Source organism: Passer domesticus, chromosome 16, assembly GCF_036417665.1.
Source record: "Passer domesticus isolate bPasDom1 chromosome 16, bPasDom1.hap1, whole genome shotgun sequence".
Classification (NCBI taxonomy): Eukaryota; Metazoa; Chordata; class Aves; order Passeriformes; family Passeridae; genus Passer; species Passer domesticus.
This window is the reverse complement of record NC_087489.1, coordinates 2,005,186-2,021,340: the sequence shown is the minus strand read 5'-3', so window position 1 is coordinate 2,021,340 and position 16,155 is coordinate 2,005,186. Positions and strand designations below refer to the sequence as shown.

Sequence of the window (16,155 nt, the reverse complement as noted above, 5' to 3'; positions counted from 1 at the left end):
GACAAAGGCTTTTGGGGTAGCCCATTCCCTCTAGTGGTAAATGTGTTATATAGGTGGGTGTGTTGACACTGCCCGAGCTGCATTGGAAGGAGTTGGATGCATCCATCAGCTCCACCTTGGGTCCTGTAACTTGAAGCCTTTGGGATCTGGATCAGCCTGGCATCTGATGCTGTTTCTGGGCAGAACCATCTTAAGGCCCTGATTGCTGATCTAGGCCAGACTGCCCTCGGAGGCAGCCCAGAAACAAGAATGTCTCTGCTGCATCATTCCTCATCAAATGTGCCCCGGTGCCTGGAGGGAGTCAAGCAGGGTCCCTGCCACCCTGCACAGTCCCAGGCATTTCTGACTGTGCAAAGAATGCAAGAAACAGGAGCAAGGTATGGGGGGCTCCTCCAGCTGATCAAGTCCTGCCTGGCTTCAGTGCCACAGGATTCTTCTTCCAAGAAGAAGACAAAGGAAAGGCAGGCTGCTCCTGCTTGCCTCGAACCTTCTGCATCTTCCATCAGGTTGTGCTCCAAGCCTCTGTTGCCACTTTGGCTTTTCTTTCTCCAGCTGAAAGCAGGATGGGTGCTGGTAAATCTTAGGGAACTTGCCAGAGATCCCCTGGCTGTAGGGTGCTGCTCCTCCTACGTGGATGTGTAAGATGGGGGAAGGAAATGTCTCTTCCATGCTGACCAAAGCTCCCTGCCTTGGAGCCTGGTTAGTCAGAAGAAAATTGTTGCTCTCCCCTAATGTCTTCATTGCAAGACTTTGTTAGGTTTGTATTCACATTGCCATCTCAATAGGAAGGTAGGGCATGTAGGCAGGAATTGCCTGTTCTTTCAGGGACAAAAGCAGAGTAGGCACATGCTGGGCTGGGACTGCAGGAGAAACAAACAGCCAAGTTGTTTAGATAAACCTCATCAGACAGAGCAGCACCACCTGAGGTGGTGCCAGTCCTAAGAGTTCATAAAATGTGATATCATATAGTAATGAGTTGTTTGCTTCCCTTCTAGGCTGATTCTGACTGTGGAGGAAAAGAACCTGTGCCTTAGAACACTGGAAGAACAGAACATGGTGCTGAAAAATTCTGTATCTCAGTGTCAATCTGCTCTTCAGGAGACAGAGCAGCTCTATTCTGAGCATAGAAGAGAATTGATGGCGCTCAACACCCGGGTAAGCTGCGCACTGGCATCCACTTCTCCACAGACACACAGCAGCACCTCTGCCTTGGAGGCCCCAACCCCTTTCCCCTCCCAGCAGCATCCACAGCTGCCCTGTTCTGCCCGGGGCTGCTGCTGCACCCTGAGGCCAAGGCTGGATCTGCTGTCTGCTGCAGAAGATTTCCCCCATCCTCTCCTGGGTCCCATCAGGAGATCTGGCAGGAGAAGCAGCAGCAGACTCCTCTGGAGCTTCTCTGTCCCTCTCTTAGCAGTGTTGTCCCACACAGAGTTGGTGCCTGTGCCGGACTCTGAGCAATGTGGGGACACAGCCATGGCTGTGGCAGGCTGGGCAGGGCACTTCCAGCACAGCCAGTTCAGAGCTGCAGCCCAAGGATGCCCATTGCCTCCACTTCCCTGTTTTGTCTCTATTGGTCTCCATTGCAATCCTTGCTTCTGTGCCATCAGTTCTTGGCTTGAAGAAATTTCTCCTTTGTTGTTCACCCTACTGGCCACGCAATGGCCTCAGGCGCAGCCCTGTCCCTGAGGCTCTGTGCATCCATCTTCCAGGCCTGGGCCCTGCTGGAGGCAGTGAGGGAGAAGGCAGCTTGCCAAGAAACTCGAGAGAAGCAGCTGGCAACTGAGGCGTCTGAGCTGTGTGTGAGGCTCCAGAGCTCTGAGGAAAGAGCAGAGGCCATTGCCTCACAGTGTAAGGCCATGGAGCTGGAGCTGAGGAAGAGACAGGCTGAGAGAGACAATCTCAGGGCTCGCAATAAGGAGCTGCTGAAACAGCTGGAGCAAAGTGAGCAAGGCACAGCTTCACCTCTCCCACCCAGTGCCCCATGCTGTCTCACCCCTGGGGATCTTACTGATGCCTTAGAGAGGAAAAGGAGAGATGGCCAGAGATGGCCAAGGGGAAAAACAACCAGCCGAGATTTATCCATCCAAGTGCCAGTGAAAGCTTTCTCTTGAGAAAGATGCTGTGGCTGGCAGTGCCATCTGGCTGTGCTGGGGCTGATCCCGTGCACAGCTGGTGCCTTTCAGGTGCCGTGTCTGTGCTGAGGAGCTGTAGCTGGATGCCTCAGCTCCATTGCCCCAATCTCCAGGCCCTGCCAGAGCCTCCAGGCTATTGGCCTCTCTGGAGCAGGGCTGCACAGGCATCCCCTCTCCTTTGTCTCTCTTGGGTTGCTCACTCTGCAGAAGGCCAAGAGCAAACACACGTTCCTATCCCTCTCAACCTTGCCCCTTTCATTCCTGCTTTTTTTCTCTGGTGGGAAGTTGCCTTAATTTCTGTCATCTTTGGAGCCTTTGTGGTGTAGGGCCTGGCAAACACAGGCCGCTAGAGAAGACAGTGCTGTTGTCTCTGCAGGATGCACATCAGTTTACTTTTCTTTTCCCCTCCTCCTTTCCCTTCCCTCCTGCAGCAATGTTGAGGGCAGAACACCTGAAAATCTCTCTGGAATGTTCCCAGAAGAAAGACACCATTGCCCAAAAGGAAGAGGATGTGATTCTTCGTCACTCTCTGCAGAAGAAACTGGAAAACCTGGAGAAGGAAAGGAACCATGTTCAGGTTGGCAGATGCCACAAAGGGCCATTTCTCAGCTATGTTTGGACCTTGTGTTACCAGTTCTAAGGAGCACCTTTTTCCCGTTCAACTTTTCTAATTGCATCCTTCTGAATAAGGAGGAAAAGATGTTGTAGTCATGGCAAAGGCAGTTAATGCTGAGGGTGCTACATTTCCTCCATGCTGGGCTTCTGTGCCCTAGAAGCTTTAGTTCTCAATGTCCTCCCTGTCTCTGTTGACATTGCATGGTTTGGGGAATTCCCGGTGTCCAAGCCCATGTTTGGATTTCTAAATATCTGGAAAGAGAGGGGAGAGTCCCAAGTTTGCTGTTGATAGAGAGGTGTTTGGCCTTGGCCATCTGAGAGCAGCCAGTGGGGAGAGAAGAGAGGAAAGCCAAATGCTGATCCACATCAGGACGTGTGCCTGCAAGGGCACAACTCGTCCTGAGTGGCAGCAGAGAATGACAGACTGATCTGGCCATTGCTGCTCCCAGAGAGGGCAGTGGGGCTCTCGGGGATGGAGCCATGGAAACTCTGCACAGGAGAGGTGGAAAACCACTCCTGTCAGCCCAGCCCCAGGAAAGGAAAGGATGGGGCTGTTTGCTCTTCCCTTCCTCCCTGATGGAGAGCACATCCTCCTGGCACTGCCTGAATCCTGCTTAGCGTGGACTTGAAATCCTGGCTGCAGTTCTGGCAGCTCCTCCCCAAAGGAGCACTGGAGTGGAGCTGCAAGAGGTCAGGGAAGGGCAGAAAGGAAGCTGGGACGGGCTGAGCCAGCTGGGAAAGATGCAGCAACACCAGGGGGCCCAGCAAAGGTCTGCAGCATCCCGAGGGGCAGAGAGAGAGAGAGGGGCAGCCTGTGCCTGCCCCTGCAGCAGGAGTCCAGATCTGGTATGAAAAGCAAACTGAGAGGGAATGAGTGACCCTTTTTCTCCCTCTTTTGGCAGCATGAACAGGAATTGTACCAGCAGCACATGAGATATCTGGAAAAGGAGAATGAAATGCATGAAGCTGACATGCAAAGTCAAAAGGAACAAATGCAACAACTGGGCACTGAAAAGGAAACCAAGCTGGCGGAGTGGGAGCATGGGGCTGCTGCTTTGCAGAAATGGAGGGAGTATGCTCAGATACTGAGTGCTGCACTGAACAAGAGTGAAATTGCCAAAGGGGCTCTGAAGAAACGCTTAGACATCCTGAAAGGAAAGATCCAGGCAGGCAGAGGCATTGACTTTCAGTCCATTCCAGTGCCCCTGAATTATTCCAGTGGTGTTTCCCATGAAGAGGTGGGTCTCTGTCCCTGTCAGTGCAGGCCTACTTGGGTAAAGCAGCCCGGGCTGCAGCAGGCAGCCTTGTCTGTCTGCCTGGCTCCAGCCAGAGACCACTGACTGCCTGATTGTTTCCTGGCACGCCTGGAATGACCAATCCAGCTCTGGAGCTTGCTGTTCAAATCAGCTCCAGGCCAAAAGCTGGGCACAGGGAGCTGCTTCTCCTGTACCCATGCAAAGAGCTGCAACACGTGGAGGTTTGGGTTTGGTGTGGGAAATAATAGAGCAGGTGATTGGAGTGATGGACTAAAGTGAGTTGAGTTTTGGATCAATGGCTGAAAATCAGCAGCATTCCTAGTGCTTAGACTAAATTGTGTTGGCAGTTATGGAAGATGCATTGGTTTTGGGTGACAACACAGAGATTTGAGTAGGGATGTTAGTTGGGAAGGAGCAGTCTGGGCCCAGGCAAGGCAGCAGGGCCTGACACAGCACTTCCAAGGTAACAGTGCCAGGGGCTTCTGGCAGCCCCGGCTATCAGAGCTGCATAGGGCAGATGCTGTGAAACTTGGAGCCCAGAGCACAGGTGCTCCTTGTCCTCTGGCTGCCTGCGAGGTGGCGCTGGCTGGCTCTGCACAGGGCTCCCGAGGAAGGGCTCCAGCTGTACCTTGTCCCACTTGCAGGTTTCCCAGGAGGAGGAGTCATCGAGCTGGTCTCTGGAGCACCTTAGCTGGGAATCCTCTGACCAAGGGCACGCAGCAGCCCAGGCATGCAGAGAGGAGGAGCTGCTGGGCCAGAAGGCTGAGCTTGAGGGCCGACTGGCAGCCACAGAGCGGCTCCAACAAGACCTTTCCAGGCAGCTGGCAGAGACCAGGTAAAGGCAGGAGCTGAGCCTTTTCAGATGTTTTTACATGCCGTGGACAGAATATGGAAGCGTCTCTAGAAGAAAAAAGCCACAATGTTAAGGTTATTTTTCTGACGACTAAAGCCAGCAAAGCTCTTGTGAGCCTTGAGCTCCTCTTTGTGCTGCTGAGCAACTCCTGTGGGAAGTCAAAAGCAATCCAGCCAGCCCTGAACTGAGCAGTAGTTAAACCATGCAGATGCTGAGTGAAACCTCAAGTTTCTCTTGGGTTTGGCTCCTTCATCTGGGCATTCTGGGCATCCCTTGTTCCTTTCTGAGTAGCTTGACATGATCCTGATCTTCAGAACTGAAGCTTCACCTTCAGCATTCCAGGCCCTTACCTTGGCACGTTGGGAGTAGCACGCTGCCATTCAGGGTGAAGCCAGAGGCTCCTGCTGAAAATCTTGAGCCATTTCTGCTTCCCAGCACACTCTTGAGAAGCATGGGACAGGACCTGGAGCTGGTTAGAGAACAGGAGGGAAAGCTCTTTGGAATTCTCAACAGCCTCTGGGGATTCTTGCTGATTGTTGATGGGCAGCCAGCTGCCAAACCGGCCAAGGTCCCTTTGGATGGTCCCTCTCACTCTGCCAGGAAGGACAAGTCCCTTGGGCTACTGCCTGCGTGGCCAGCAACACTAAAATAAAGGCAGCAAGTCTACTCCATGACCTTGCAGGAGTTGAAACTGCAATCTCTGCATTCAGGAAGTTGTCATTCAGACAAAGATATTTGCCAATTTTTTACAAGTGCTGCCATGACCATGAGATTTTACTGTCATGCAAAGTAGTTCTGAAGCCTCTTAAATACCGGGTGTCTGGAAGATGATGTGCCTTCATATCCATTATCAAGAGCAGTAAAAAGTCAGGATTCAGCAAGGACAAGAGTCTGTTGTGTCCCCCAGCAGAGCAGCTTGGAAGTGCTGATGGGAGAAGGGCTGTGAGCAGGGGCTGGGCTTTTGCTCGTCGCTCCAGCCTGTTTGGGCACAGCTAGCCAGTGTCATAGGTCAGGAACAGCAACTGAAGGTTTGGCTGTGGAAGCCAAGTTGGGCTGGGCAGTCTGTGCTGTGCCAGGCCATAAGGGAGGCCTGGGCAGTCCCTCAGAGGCCCTGCTCTCTCTTGAAATGGCACAGATGTGCCTTCTCTGGACCAGTTTCCAGGTGACCCATTTTCCATACTCAGGTGTGGGGATCTTGAGCCACGTCATCCTGGAATATCCAGCTGTGGGCTTCTGGAGCAAGCAAGTCATGTCTCTCCATATTTGCAACTTGCAGGTCAGCAAAGGAGAGCCTGGAATCCAGGCTGTTTGCTGCTCAGCAGCAGATAGCTCAGCTGGAGATCTCCAGGAACCATCTGGAGGCTCAGGTGCTCACAGTCACACAGGACAAAGAGGTGATAGAAGGTGAGAAACTCGTGTGCTTCGTTTGTGGTGCTGCTCATGCCTAGAGAAGCTAAGCACCTTGTAAATCCACCTCTGTCCACAGCGCATCTTAGGAGTGGTGGGGCTGGAGGCACTGAAGGGGCCTGAGGTCAGTAAAGTCAGTAAAGACTCTGACTCTTGCTGTTGGTCTTGTTTGCAGGACAAGTGAAATGCCTGCAAGGTGAGCTGGAAGCAGAGAGAGCTCTCAGGAAGCAGGAACAGGAAGACACAGCTCAAGAACTCCTGCAGGCACAGCAGCAGCATCACAAAAGCCTCAGGCCTCAGGGAACAGCTCAGCAAGTGGAAATAAAGAAGCTCCTGGAAGACCTGGTAGGGGCCAATATGCTTCTGAATTGACCAAGCCAGCCCTGTGGGTTGGTGTAGCACAAGCAGAGGCTGAGGGTGTGAAAGGGCAGCAGTTCTCTGGCAGAGGCCTCCCACTGCTGGTCCAGACAGCAGAGGCAGCAGCTCGGACTTGGAGGTGCGTGAAGGCCCCCGGGATGGTGCTGGGACAGTAAATGCAGCCACAGCTTCAGTGAGGGTGTAAGAGCAGTTCCAGAGCAGGTTGGGCAGTGCCCACCCAAAGCGTGGCAGCCCAGGGCAGGATCATCCCCGAGTCCCACCTGCCACTGAGCAGATGCCAACGTGGAGCAGATGCCAACAGTGCTGCTGGCTGCAGGTGTGGGAACTCAGTTCCTTTCTTGCTGTGCTTCCATGGTGGCCAGAGGGATTGGCTTTGGGCTGGAAGCCATGGACAGGCCCATTGTCCCTGCTCGTCCAGTCCTTGTGGCTGGGGCATCAGGGAGGGGAAGGTGACACATCCTTTTCTGAGTGCTTGGACTCAATGCTTGGCAAGGTCCTTGCCAACAGAAGAGATTCCACCAGTCTGTGATTCTGGCACCTGCTGAGCCTCCTTTTGAATCCCCTGTCAGGACATGGTTTCTGCAGTACAGAAAGCCATTGCTGTTGTCTTTTCCAGCTGGGGATTGTGGGAGAGATGAAGCTTCACATTTTTCAGCAAGGAGCTTGCCTGGGACTTCATCTTGCAAATTTTTCCTCTCCTCCTCAGGCAAGTGAACGTGAAAGGCACCGTGCAGAGATGCAGGAGATGCTGGAGCAATGGGAAAAAGAGAAGGCAGAGAGAAAGAGGGAGCACAAGGAGGTGCTGTTGGAGATGAGACAGAAAGTAGCCACCCTGCTGGCCCAACAAGAAGAATTAATGAGATTTGAAAATGCCAAGCGAGAGGTAATGATTGTGAGAAGAGAACTGGTGTGATTTTTTGCAAGGCTGGAGCTGTGGGAGATGGCAGGATATGGGGCTGTGTGGAGCATGGCCTCCGTGTCTTTTACATTGAATTAGGGGAGGTGCAAGCTGAACAGGGCTGTCTTTGGCACCAGGAATGAGCCCTCTCTTAGGAAGCCAGGCAGAGACATCAGCTGTCAGCTGAGATTTTTGTGCTGCTCTTGTGCTCTGTTGTTCTAAGATGCACCTCAGGGTATCTTCAGTGTTCTCTTTCTGCTCCCCTTTTGGTGTGTGCTGGTAGGTGTTCCTAGCCTAAGTGAGTTTGGAGGGCTTTTCTTTTGTGGGCACGGGGAGGGCGCAGCAGGAACACTGAGAGGAGCAAAATCTTTTTAAAGACTTGCCTGGGGTATATCTGAACAGTAACCCAGAGATGTCTTCTGGGCTGTGTGTTAAGTCACTTCCTGGGAAGCTGTGTCTCCCCCAGGGCAGGCAGTGGCCCAGGGCAGCAGCAGCCAAGTGCTCTGAGGGCACGTGAGCCCATCCGCCTTTGCCCCTTGCCACACGGGTGTTGCAGGAGAAGTGTGAAGCCCTCTGCTCTTTCCTTCTGTGCAGGTCCTGCTGGAAGAGCAGAAGGAGAAGAGTGCTTTATCAGAGGCACTGCTCCAAACTCAGGGAGAGCTCAGCCGAGCCCGCCAGCAGGTCCAGCAGCTCAGGCAGGAGGTGCAAGAGCAGCAAGAGAAGGGGCAGCTAAGTGTGAGTAGCCAGGCAATGGAGGGCAGGGCAGTGATAAGGGCACAAAAGGCAGCTCCTGGGACTGAGGAGCCAAGGGCTGCCCCAGGCCCTGGGAGCACAGCTCCTGGTAGGCTGCAGAGCTCAGCCCCGGGAAGGAAGGGTTGCAGGGGAAGCAGAGCTGGGTAGAGAAGCCAAAAGAAGCAGCTGAAAGAATGGGATTTTGAGGCAGCAAGTGGAAAGAGCTGAGCCTGAGGGCAAATCCCAGGAAGTTGCTCTGCATTTTGTTGCCAGACCATCAAGGCAAATCTGCAAGCTGAGCTTCAGGAAGCTCGCAGTGAAGTCCAGGCAGCAGAGAGGAGGCACAAGGAAGAGCTGCAAGGCCTCAAAGAGGAAATGAATCTCGTCCTTGCCCATAGAGAGGCTCTACAAAAGCAGGTGAGTGAAAGAGCAGTGGCACTGTAGTCATGCAGTGAGGGGTCTGTGGCCTTCTTGCTTTTCCACGGCGGAGCAGCGGCTGCAGGGGGGAGCCCTGGGGCTGTCTCGTGCTCTGGGGGCTCCATGGCAGCTGCTCTGAAGGACACTCAGGGCTCTGCTGAATGTCAGCTGCTGCTCTGGACAGCTGGGCTCTTCCTCTGCACTGCTGGGCAGCAACCATCAGCATGGATTGCTGCTGGTCTCTTCTTGCTAGCCTTGGTTTGGCAGGTGCTTTTTCCGGTGCCCTTGGTGGTGGGCCACTTAGAGACTGAAACAAGTTGGCCATATCCTTTGTGAATCTGGGGCTCTCAGGACAGAGAGAAATGCAGAGTTGTCCTTTACCTTTGCTCACAGCCTGTGCTGTGGCTGACAGTGACAAGCTGTGGCTGTGGCCTCTGACTGCTTTGTTCTGTTTGATTGGAGGTGGCAGAGTTGACATCTCAGCTGGCAGCCTGCCGAGAGTGCCAGGAAAAGACTGTGCAGAGAGCCCAGCAAGATGTGAGGGAGGCCCAGCAAGAGTCCAGGCAGAAGCTCTCAGAGGTTGAGCATGTCCAGAAGCTGCTGGAGGAGGCAGAACATCAGAACAAGGAGCTGCAAGTGCATCCTGAGTATTTGGAGAGAAAATGGATCCAGTGGGAAGAAGTGGCACGGCAGAATTCAGAATTGCAGGCTTCCGTCAATGCCCTAGAGAGGGAAAAAGCCAGGTAAATGAAAGCCTGTGGGACTCTGGATTGTGGTGAATGGATTCCCTCTTTGCCATCTTTGCACCTGCCAGGGGCTCTGGCAGCATTTCCCAAGTGGCAGATTCTGAACTCTCCATGCAGACACGCCTCATTGCCTGGATGTTGTCTTTCATTTTATTTTTTTCTAAGTGTTCAGTTAGAGTTTTTCTGAAGTGAAAGGCTTTTGGGGTAGCCCATTCCCTCTAGTGGTAAATGTGTTATATAGGTGGGTGTGTTGACACTGCCCGAGCTGCATTGGAAGGAGTTGGATGCATCCATCAGCTCCACCTTGGGTCCTGTAACTTGAAGCCTTTGGGATCTGGATCAGCCTGGCATCTGATGCTGTTTCTGGGCAGAACCATCTTAAGGCCCTGATTGCTGATCTAGGCCAGACTGCCCTCGGAGGCAGCCCAGAAACAAGAATGTCTCTGCTGCATCATTCCTCATCAAATGTGCCCCGGTGCCTGGAGGGAGTCAAGCAGGGTCCCTTCCACCCTGCACAGTCCCAGGCATTTCTGACTGTGCAAAGAATGCAAGAAACAGGAGCAAGGTATGGGGGGCTCCTCCAGCTGATCAAATCCTGCCTGGCTTCAGTGCCACAGGATTCTTCTTCCAAGAAGAAGACAAAGGAAAGGCAGGCTGTTCCTGCTTGCCTGGAACCTTCTGCATCTTCCATCAGGTTGTGCTCCAAGCCTCTGTTGCCACTTCGGCTTTTCTTTCTCCAGCTGAAAGCTGGATGGGTGCTGGTAAATCTTAGGGAACTTGCCAGAGATCCCCTGGCTGTAGGGTGCTGCTCCTCCTACCTGGATGTGTAAGATGGGGGAAGGAAATGTCTCTTCCATGCTGACCAAAGCTCCCTGCCTTGGAGTCTGGTTAGTGAGAAGAAAATTGTTGCTCTCCCCTAATGTCTTCATTGCAAGACTTTGTTAGGTTTGTATTCACATTGCCATCTCAATAGGAATGTAGGGCATGTAGGCAGGAACTGCCTGTTCTTTCAGGGACAAAAGTAGAGTAGGCACATGCTGGGCTGGGAGTGCAGGGGAAACAAACAGCCAAGATGTTTAGACAAACCTCATCAGAGAGAGCAGTTTTTCTCTGAGGTGCTGCAAGTCCTAAGAGGTTCTAAAATGTGATATCATATAGTAATGAGTTGTTTGCTTCCCTTCTAGGCTGATTCTGACTGTGGAGGAAAAGAACCTGTGCCTCAGAACACTGGAAGAACAGAATCTGGCGCTGAACAATCTTGTGTCTAAGTGTCAATCTGCTCTTCAGGAGACAGAGCAGCTCTCTTCTGAGCATAGAAGAGAATTGATGGCGCTCAACACCCGGGTAAGCTGCGCACTGGCCTCCACTTCTCCACAGACACACAGCAGCACCTTTGCCTTGGAGGCCCCAACCACTTTCCCCTCCCAGCAGCATCCACAGCTGCCCTGTTCTGCCCGGGGCTGCTGCTGCACCCTGAGGCCAAGGCTGGATCTGGTGTCTGCTGCAGAAGATCTCCCCCATCCTCTCCTGGGTCCCATCAGGAGATCTGGCAGGAGAAGCAGCAGCAGACTCCTCTGGAGCTTCTCTGTCCCTCTCTTAGCAGTGTTGTCCCACACAGAGTTGGTGCCTGTGCCGGGCACTGAGCAATGTGGGGACACAGCCGTGGCTGTGGCAGGCTGGGCAGGGCACTTCCAGCACAGCCAGTTCAGAGCTGCAGCCCAAGGATGCCCATTGCCTCCACTTCCCTGTTTTGTCTCCATTGGTCTCCATTGCAATCCTTGCTTCTGTGCCATCAGTTCTTGGCTTGAAGAAATTTCTCCTTTGTTGTTCACCCTACTGGCCACCCAATGGCCTCAGGCGCAGCCCTGTCCCTGAGGCTCTGTGCATCCATCTTCCAGGCCTGGGCCCTGCTGGAGGCAGTGACGGAGAAGGCAGCTTGCCAAGAAACTCGAGAGAAGCAGCTGGCAACTGAGGAGTCTGAGCTGTGTGTGAGGCTCCAGAGCTCTGAGGAAAGAGCAGAGGCCATTGCCTCACAGTGTCAGGCCATGGAGCTGGAGCTGAGGAAGAGACAGGCTGAGAGAGACAATCTCAGGGCTCGCAATAAGGAGCTGCTGAAACAGCTGGAGCAAAGTGAGCAAGGCACAGCTTCACCTCTCCCACCCAGTGCCCCATGCTGTCTCACCCCTGGGGATCTTACTGATGCCTTAGAGAGGAAAAGGAGAGATGGCCAGAGATGGCCAAGGGGAAAAACAACCAGCCGAGATTTATCCATCCAAGTGCCAGTGAAAGCTTTCTCTTGAGAAAGATGCTGTGGCTGGCAGTGCCATCTGGCTGTGCTGAGGCTGATCCCGTGCACAGCTGGTGCCTTTCAGGTGCCGTGTCTGTGCTGAGGAGCTGTAGCTGGATGCCTCAGCTCCATTGCCCCAATCTCCAGGCCCTGCCAGAGCCTCCAGGCTATTGGCCTCTCTGGAGCAGGGCTGCACAGGCATCCCCTCTCCTTTGTATGTCTTGGATTGCTCACTCTGCAGAAGGCCAAGAGCAAACACACGTTCCTATCCCTCTCAACCTTGCCCCTTTCATTCCTGCCTTTTTTCTCTGGTGGGAAGTTGCCTTAATTTCTGTCAGCTTTGGAGCCTTTGTGGTGTAGGGCCTGGCAAACACAGGCCGCTAGAGAAGACATTGCTGTTGTCTCTGCAGGATGCACATCAGTTTACTTTTCTTTTCCCTTCCTCCTTTCCCTTCCCTCCTGCAGCAATGTTGAGGGCAGAACACCTGAAAATCTCTCTGGAATGTTCCCAGAAGAAAGACACCATTGCCCAAAAGGAAGAGGATGTGATTCTTCGTCACTCTCTGCAGAAGAAACTGGAAAACCTGGAGAAGGAAAGGAACGATGTTCAGGTTGGCAGATGCCACAAAGGGCCATTTCTCAGCTATGTTTGGACCTTGTGTTACCAGTTCTAAGGAGCACCTTTTTCCCGTTCAACTTTTCTAATTGCATCCTTCTGAATAAGGAGGAAAAGATGTTGTAGTCATGGCAAAGGCAGTTAATGCTGAGGGTGCTACATTTCCTCCATGCTGGGCTTCTGTGCCCAAGAAGCTTTAGTTCTCAATGTCCTCACTGTCTCTGTTGACATTGCATGGTTTGGGGAATTCCCGGTGTCCAAGCCCATGTTTGGATTTCTAAATATCTGGAAAGAGAGGGGAGAGTCCCAAGTTTGCTGTTCACAGAAAGGTGTTTGGCCTTGGCCATCTGAGAGCAGCCAGTGGGGAGAGAAGAGAGGAAAGCCAAGTGCTGATCCACATGCAAGGGCACAACTCGTCCTGAGTGGCAGCAGAGAATGACAGACTGATCTGGCCATTGCTGCTCCCAGAGAGGGCAGTGGGGCTCTCGGGGATGGAGCCATGGAACCTCTGCACAGGAGAGGTGGAAAACCACTCCTGTCAGCCCAGCCCCAGGAAAGGAAAGGATGGGGCTGTTTGCTCTTCCCTTCCTCCCTGATGGAGAGCACATCCTCCTGGCACTGCCTGAATCCTGCTTAGCGTGCACTTGAAATCCTGGCTGCAGTTCTGGCAGCTCCTCCCCAAAGGAGCACTGGAGTGGAGCTGCAAGAGGTCAGGGAAGGGCAGAAAGGAAGCTGGGATGGGCTGAGCCAGCTGGGAAAGATGCAGCAACACCAGGGGGCCCAGCAAAGGTCTGCAGCATCCCGAGGGGCAGAGAGAGAGAGAGGGGCAGCCTGTGCCTGCCCCTGCAGCAGGAGTCCAGATCTGGTATGAAAAGCAAACTGAGAGGGAATGAGTGACCCTTTTTCTCCCTGTTTTGCAACATGAACAGGAATTGTACCAGCAGCACATGAGACATCTGGAAAAGGAGAATGAAATGCATGCCCTTGACATGCCAATTCAGCAGAAAATTACACAACTATTGGACACTGAAAAGGAAAACAAGCAAGAAGAATTGGAGAATGGTGCTGCTGCTTTGAAGGAAGGAACAAGTGGGAGCACTCGGAGTGCTGCACTGGCCAAGTGTAAAATTGCCAAAGGGGCTCTGAAGAATCACTTGGCATTCCTGAAGGAAAAACATTGTGTTCAGGCAGACAATGGCATTGACTTTCATTCTACTCCAGTGTCCCTGAATTATTCCAGTGATGTTTCCCATGAAGAGGTGGGTCTCTGTCCCTGTCACTGCAGGCATGCTTGGGTAAAGCAGCTCGGGCTGCAGCAGGCAGCCTTGTCTGTCTGCCTGGCTCCAGCCAGAGATCACTGCCTGCCTGATTGCTTCCTGGCACTCCTGGAATGACCAATCCAGCTCCAGAGCTTGCTGTTCAAATCAGCTCCAGGCCAAAAAATGGGCAGGTGGATGTGGTGCTTCTGTGCCCACAAAAGGGGAGGCAGCACATGGGGGTTTACATTGGGTGTGCAAAGGAATGGAGCAGATGAGCAGAGTGATGGACTAAACTCTCTCGAGTTTAGTATTGAGAGGCTGAACAGCAGCTGCACTGCTGGTGCTCTGAGGATGCTTTCCATGATGGAGATTTCTGAGGGACAGCTTTTGTGGTCTTTGAAATATGGGCATCATCTCCTCTCTGAATACCCAGCAGGCTCTTGGAGCACAAGAGGAGCAGCTGTTTCGTGGCTCAGGGACCAGCCTGGAACCTAAGGAGCCAGTTGCATCAGCAGAGGAGGAAAAGAGAGAGAGGCCTGAATTCTCCACTGTGCCCAGGAGAAGTGGCGAGCAGGTAAATTGGGCTTTTGCTGCCTCTGCAGAGCCTCAGGCTCCTCTGGAACATGGCACGTTAGCCCAGGCAGCGCTTTGGAGACCTCTGCTTGTTCCCTTGCCTCTCCCTGTCCCTGCTGTGGCACACCCCTTTGTTTCTTCTCTCTCTTGTGGCAGCCCATGGCTTTCACAAGGGCACCTTCACTCCACTGCCTCCCTCCCTGGCCCCGTGTCCCTGCACACACACACTGGCCTCTCTTGCACAGCCCCCAGCGAGAGCTTTTTGCCCCCAGTGTTGTCTGGTGCACTTCAGGGTCTCAGAGTAGGGATCTCCTTGCCTTGATGTCCAGAGGTCCATTTGCTCTGTGTTTGCTGAGAGTTTTCTGTGACCCTCTCTCCCATCCAATCTGCAGGTGGAACCTGACAGGAGAATCAGAGCTTTTAGGAGAATGTTCCTCCCAGACTACTTCATATTCCCTGTCCACGAGTCTGCCCATCGAAATTGGTCAACTTTTGAAATAGAAGACTCCTTCAGTAGCTCAGGGGAGCAGCAGCCCTCGTGCTGATGCACAGCCTGTGGAGAAGAGGGTCAGTGGCTTTCCAAATGTGTGCTTTGGAAAGCAGAGCTGGGTTCCTAAATCCCATTGGAAGTCTCTCTAATAGACCTGTGGTGGCTGAGAGGTGGACGTGGGAAGGGTTTGCCAGCCTTGAACTGGACTTGTTGATCTTCTGAGCTGTGTTGTGTCTGGGAGCCTGTTCCTTTCCCCTTGCCCAAGGGCAGAGTGTTGCTGAGGGCTGGAGTTGGAGGCTGTGTGTGCCCCAAGAGCCGGTACCGTGGGGCTGCAGGTGCTCCTGGCAGCGTGGGCTTGTCTGAGCCGGGCCTTGTGCCTCTTTCAGGTGTCCCTGCTGCAGTCACAGCTGGCCCAAGACCGACAGCACCACCTGGAGAGCTGTGCAGGGAGCAGGCAGGAGACACAAGGTGCAGAAGGGACCTCCTTGCTTCCTGAACATCTCAGAGAGGAGCCAGCTGGATGCAGTTTTAGACGTAGGCAGTAGTTTATGTTTAAAGGTGGTATAGTATAGGATAGCATAGGTAATAGTAATTGAACCTTTATACAACTGTCTTCCATAGGATGAAGGATATATTGATAGAGAAATAAAGAGTTTATTCTGATCACAATTAAACTAAAAGATCTTTTTCAGGCTTATTTACTGCCCAGTACAGAGACCTGTAACTTCCAGTATAGTGCATTATATCTGAAACAACATTGAAGCAATTCCAGTCAAGCCAGCAAAAACCAATTCTTAAAGATTGATGCTACTCACCCAAACCCATGACCATGGGCAAACCTTTCTCTCAGTCTCAAGGCGTGACCTTGAGGAGCATCCTCACTCCAGGGAGGAACCTGCAGAAGGGACACATGTGCCATGCACCACTTTGGTGAGGGCAGGAGAATCCTGCCATGTGAGGAGGTTTTTAATTTGTCCTTAGGAAACTGCAGCCTGTTTTTTCTCGGAGTCACAGAATCTCAGGCTGGGGGAGGCTGGAGGCACCTCTGGAGGTCACCTTGCCCAGCCCCTGCTCCATCAGGGCCACCCAGAGCCGGCTGCCCAGGATGCGTCCAGGTGGCTTTTCAGTCTCTCCAGGGATGGAGACTCCCCCCACCTCCCCAGGCACCTGCACCAGTGCTCAGCCACCCTCCCAGTGCACAAGTGTCTCCTGAGCTCGCAGGGCCCCTCCTGTGTGTCACTTTGTGCCCAAGGCCCCTGGAGCTGTCCCTGGCCCTGTCTCCTCTGCAGCCTCTCCCCAGGTTTTTATCCCCAGGGATGAGATGCCCTGAGCCTGCTCTGCTCCAGGCTGGCCAGTGCCAGCTCTCTCAGCCTCTCCTCATGGCACAGATGCTCCAGTCCCTCCATTGCCTTCACGGCCCTGTGCTGGACTCTGTCCAGCCTGTCCCTGTCTCCTGTACTGGGCAGCCCAGCTCTGGGCCCAGCACTCCAGGGCTG

At 53.3% G+C, this 16,155-nt stretch overlaps 2 protein-coding genes across 4 annotated transcripts in view; both read left to right on the top strand.

Annotated features, from left to right (window-relative positions):
* LOC135282169 (golgin subfamily A member 6-like protein 7) overlaps positions 1-15,718 on the top strand; it is a 69,628-nt gene extending 53,910 nt beyond the window's left edge. The window contains exons 6-8 of one of the 3 annotated variants that reach the window (XM_064391724.1): positions 14,030-14,170; positions 14,562-14,736; positions 15,046-15,718. In XM_064391724.1, coding sequence (XP_064247794.1) covers positions 14,030-14,170; positions 14,562-14,714 — 294 coding nt within the window. In that variant the 3' untranslated portion in view covers positions 14,715-14,736; positions 15,046-15,718. Of the gene's footprint in view, positions 1-14,029; positions 14,171-14,561; positions 14,895-15,045 lie in introns of those variants that run through there. The other 2 variants (XM_064391723.1, XM_064391725.1) reach the window with 2 other exon arrangements.
* Positions 1,138-12,395, top strand: LOC135282282 (centrosome-associated protein CEP250-like). Its single transcript, XM_064391912.1, has 15 exons — positions 1,138-1,155; positions 1,710-1,941; positions 2,564-2,709; positions 3,650-3,985; positions 4,648-4,838; positions 6,133-6,260; positions 6,439-6,608; positions 7,348-7,524; positions 8,134-8,274; positions 8,545-8,706; positions 9,151-9,431; positions 10,619-10,778; positions 11,333-11,564; positions 12,187-12,332; positions 12,390-12,395. The coding sequence occupies exons 1-15, from the start codon at positions 1,138-1,140 to the stop codon at positions 12,393-12,395; spliced, it is 2,526 nt and encodes an 841-aa protein (XP_064247982.1).
* Positions 15,719-16,155: the final 437 nt, after the last annotated feature.

Coding starts and splice junctions, on each gene's coding strand:
- LOC135282282 (XM_064391912.1), top strand. Junction 2,710..3,649: donor AGGAAAGGAACCATGTTCAG/GTTGGCAGATGC, acceptor CTCTTTTGGCAG/CATGAACAGGAATTGTACCA. Junction 8,275..8,544: donor AAGAGAAGGGGCAGCTAAGT/GTGAGTAGCCAG, acceptor TTTTGTTGCCAG/ACCATCAAGGCAAATCTGCA.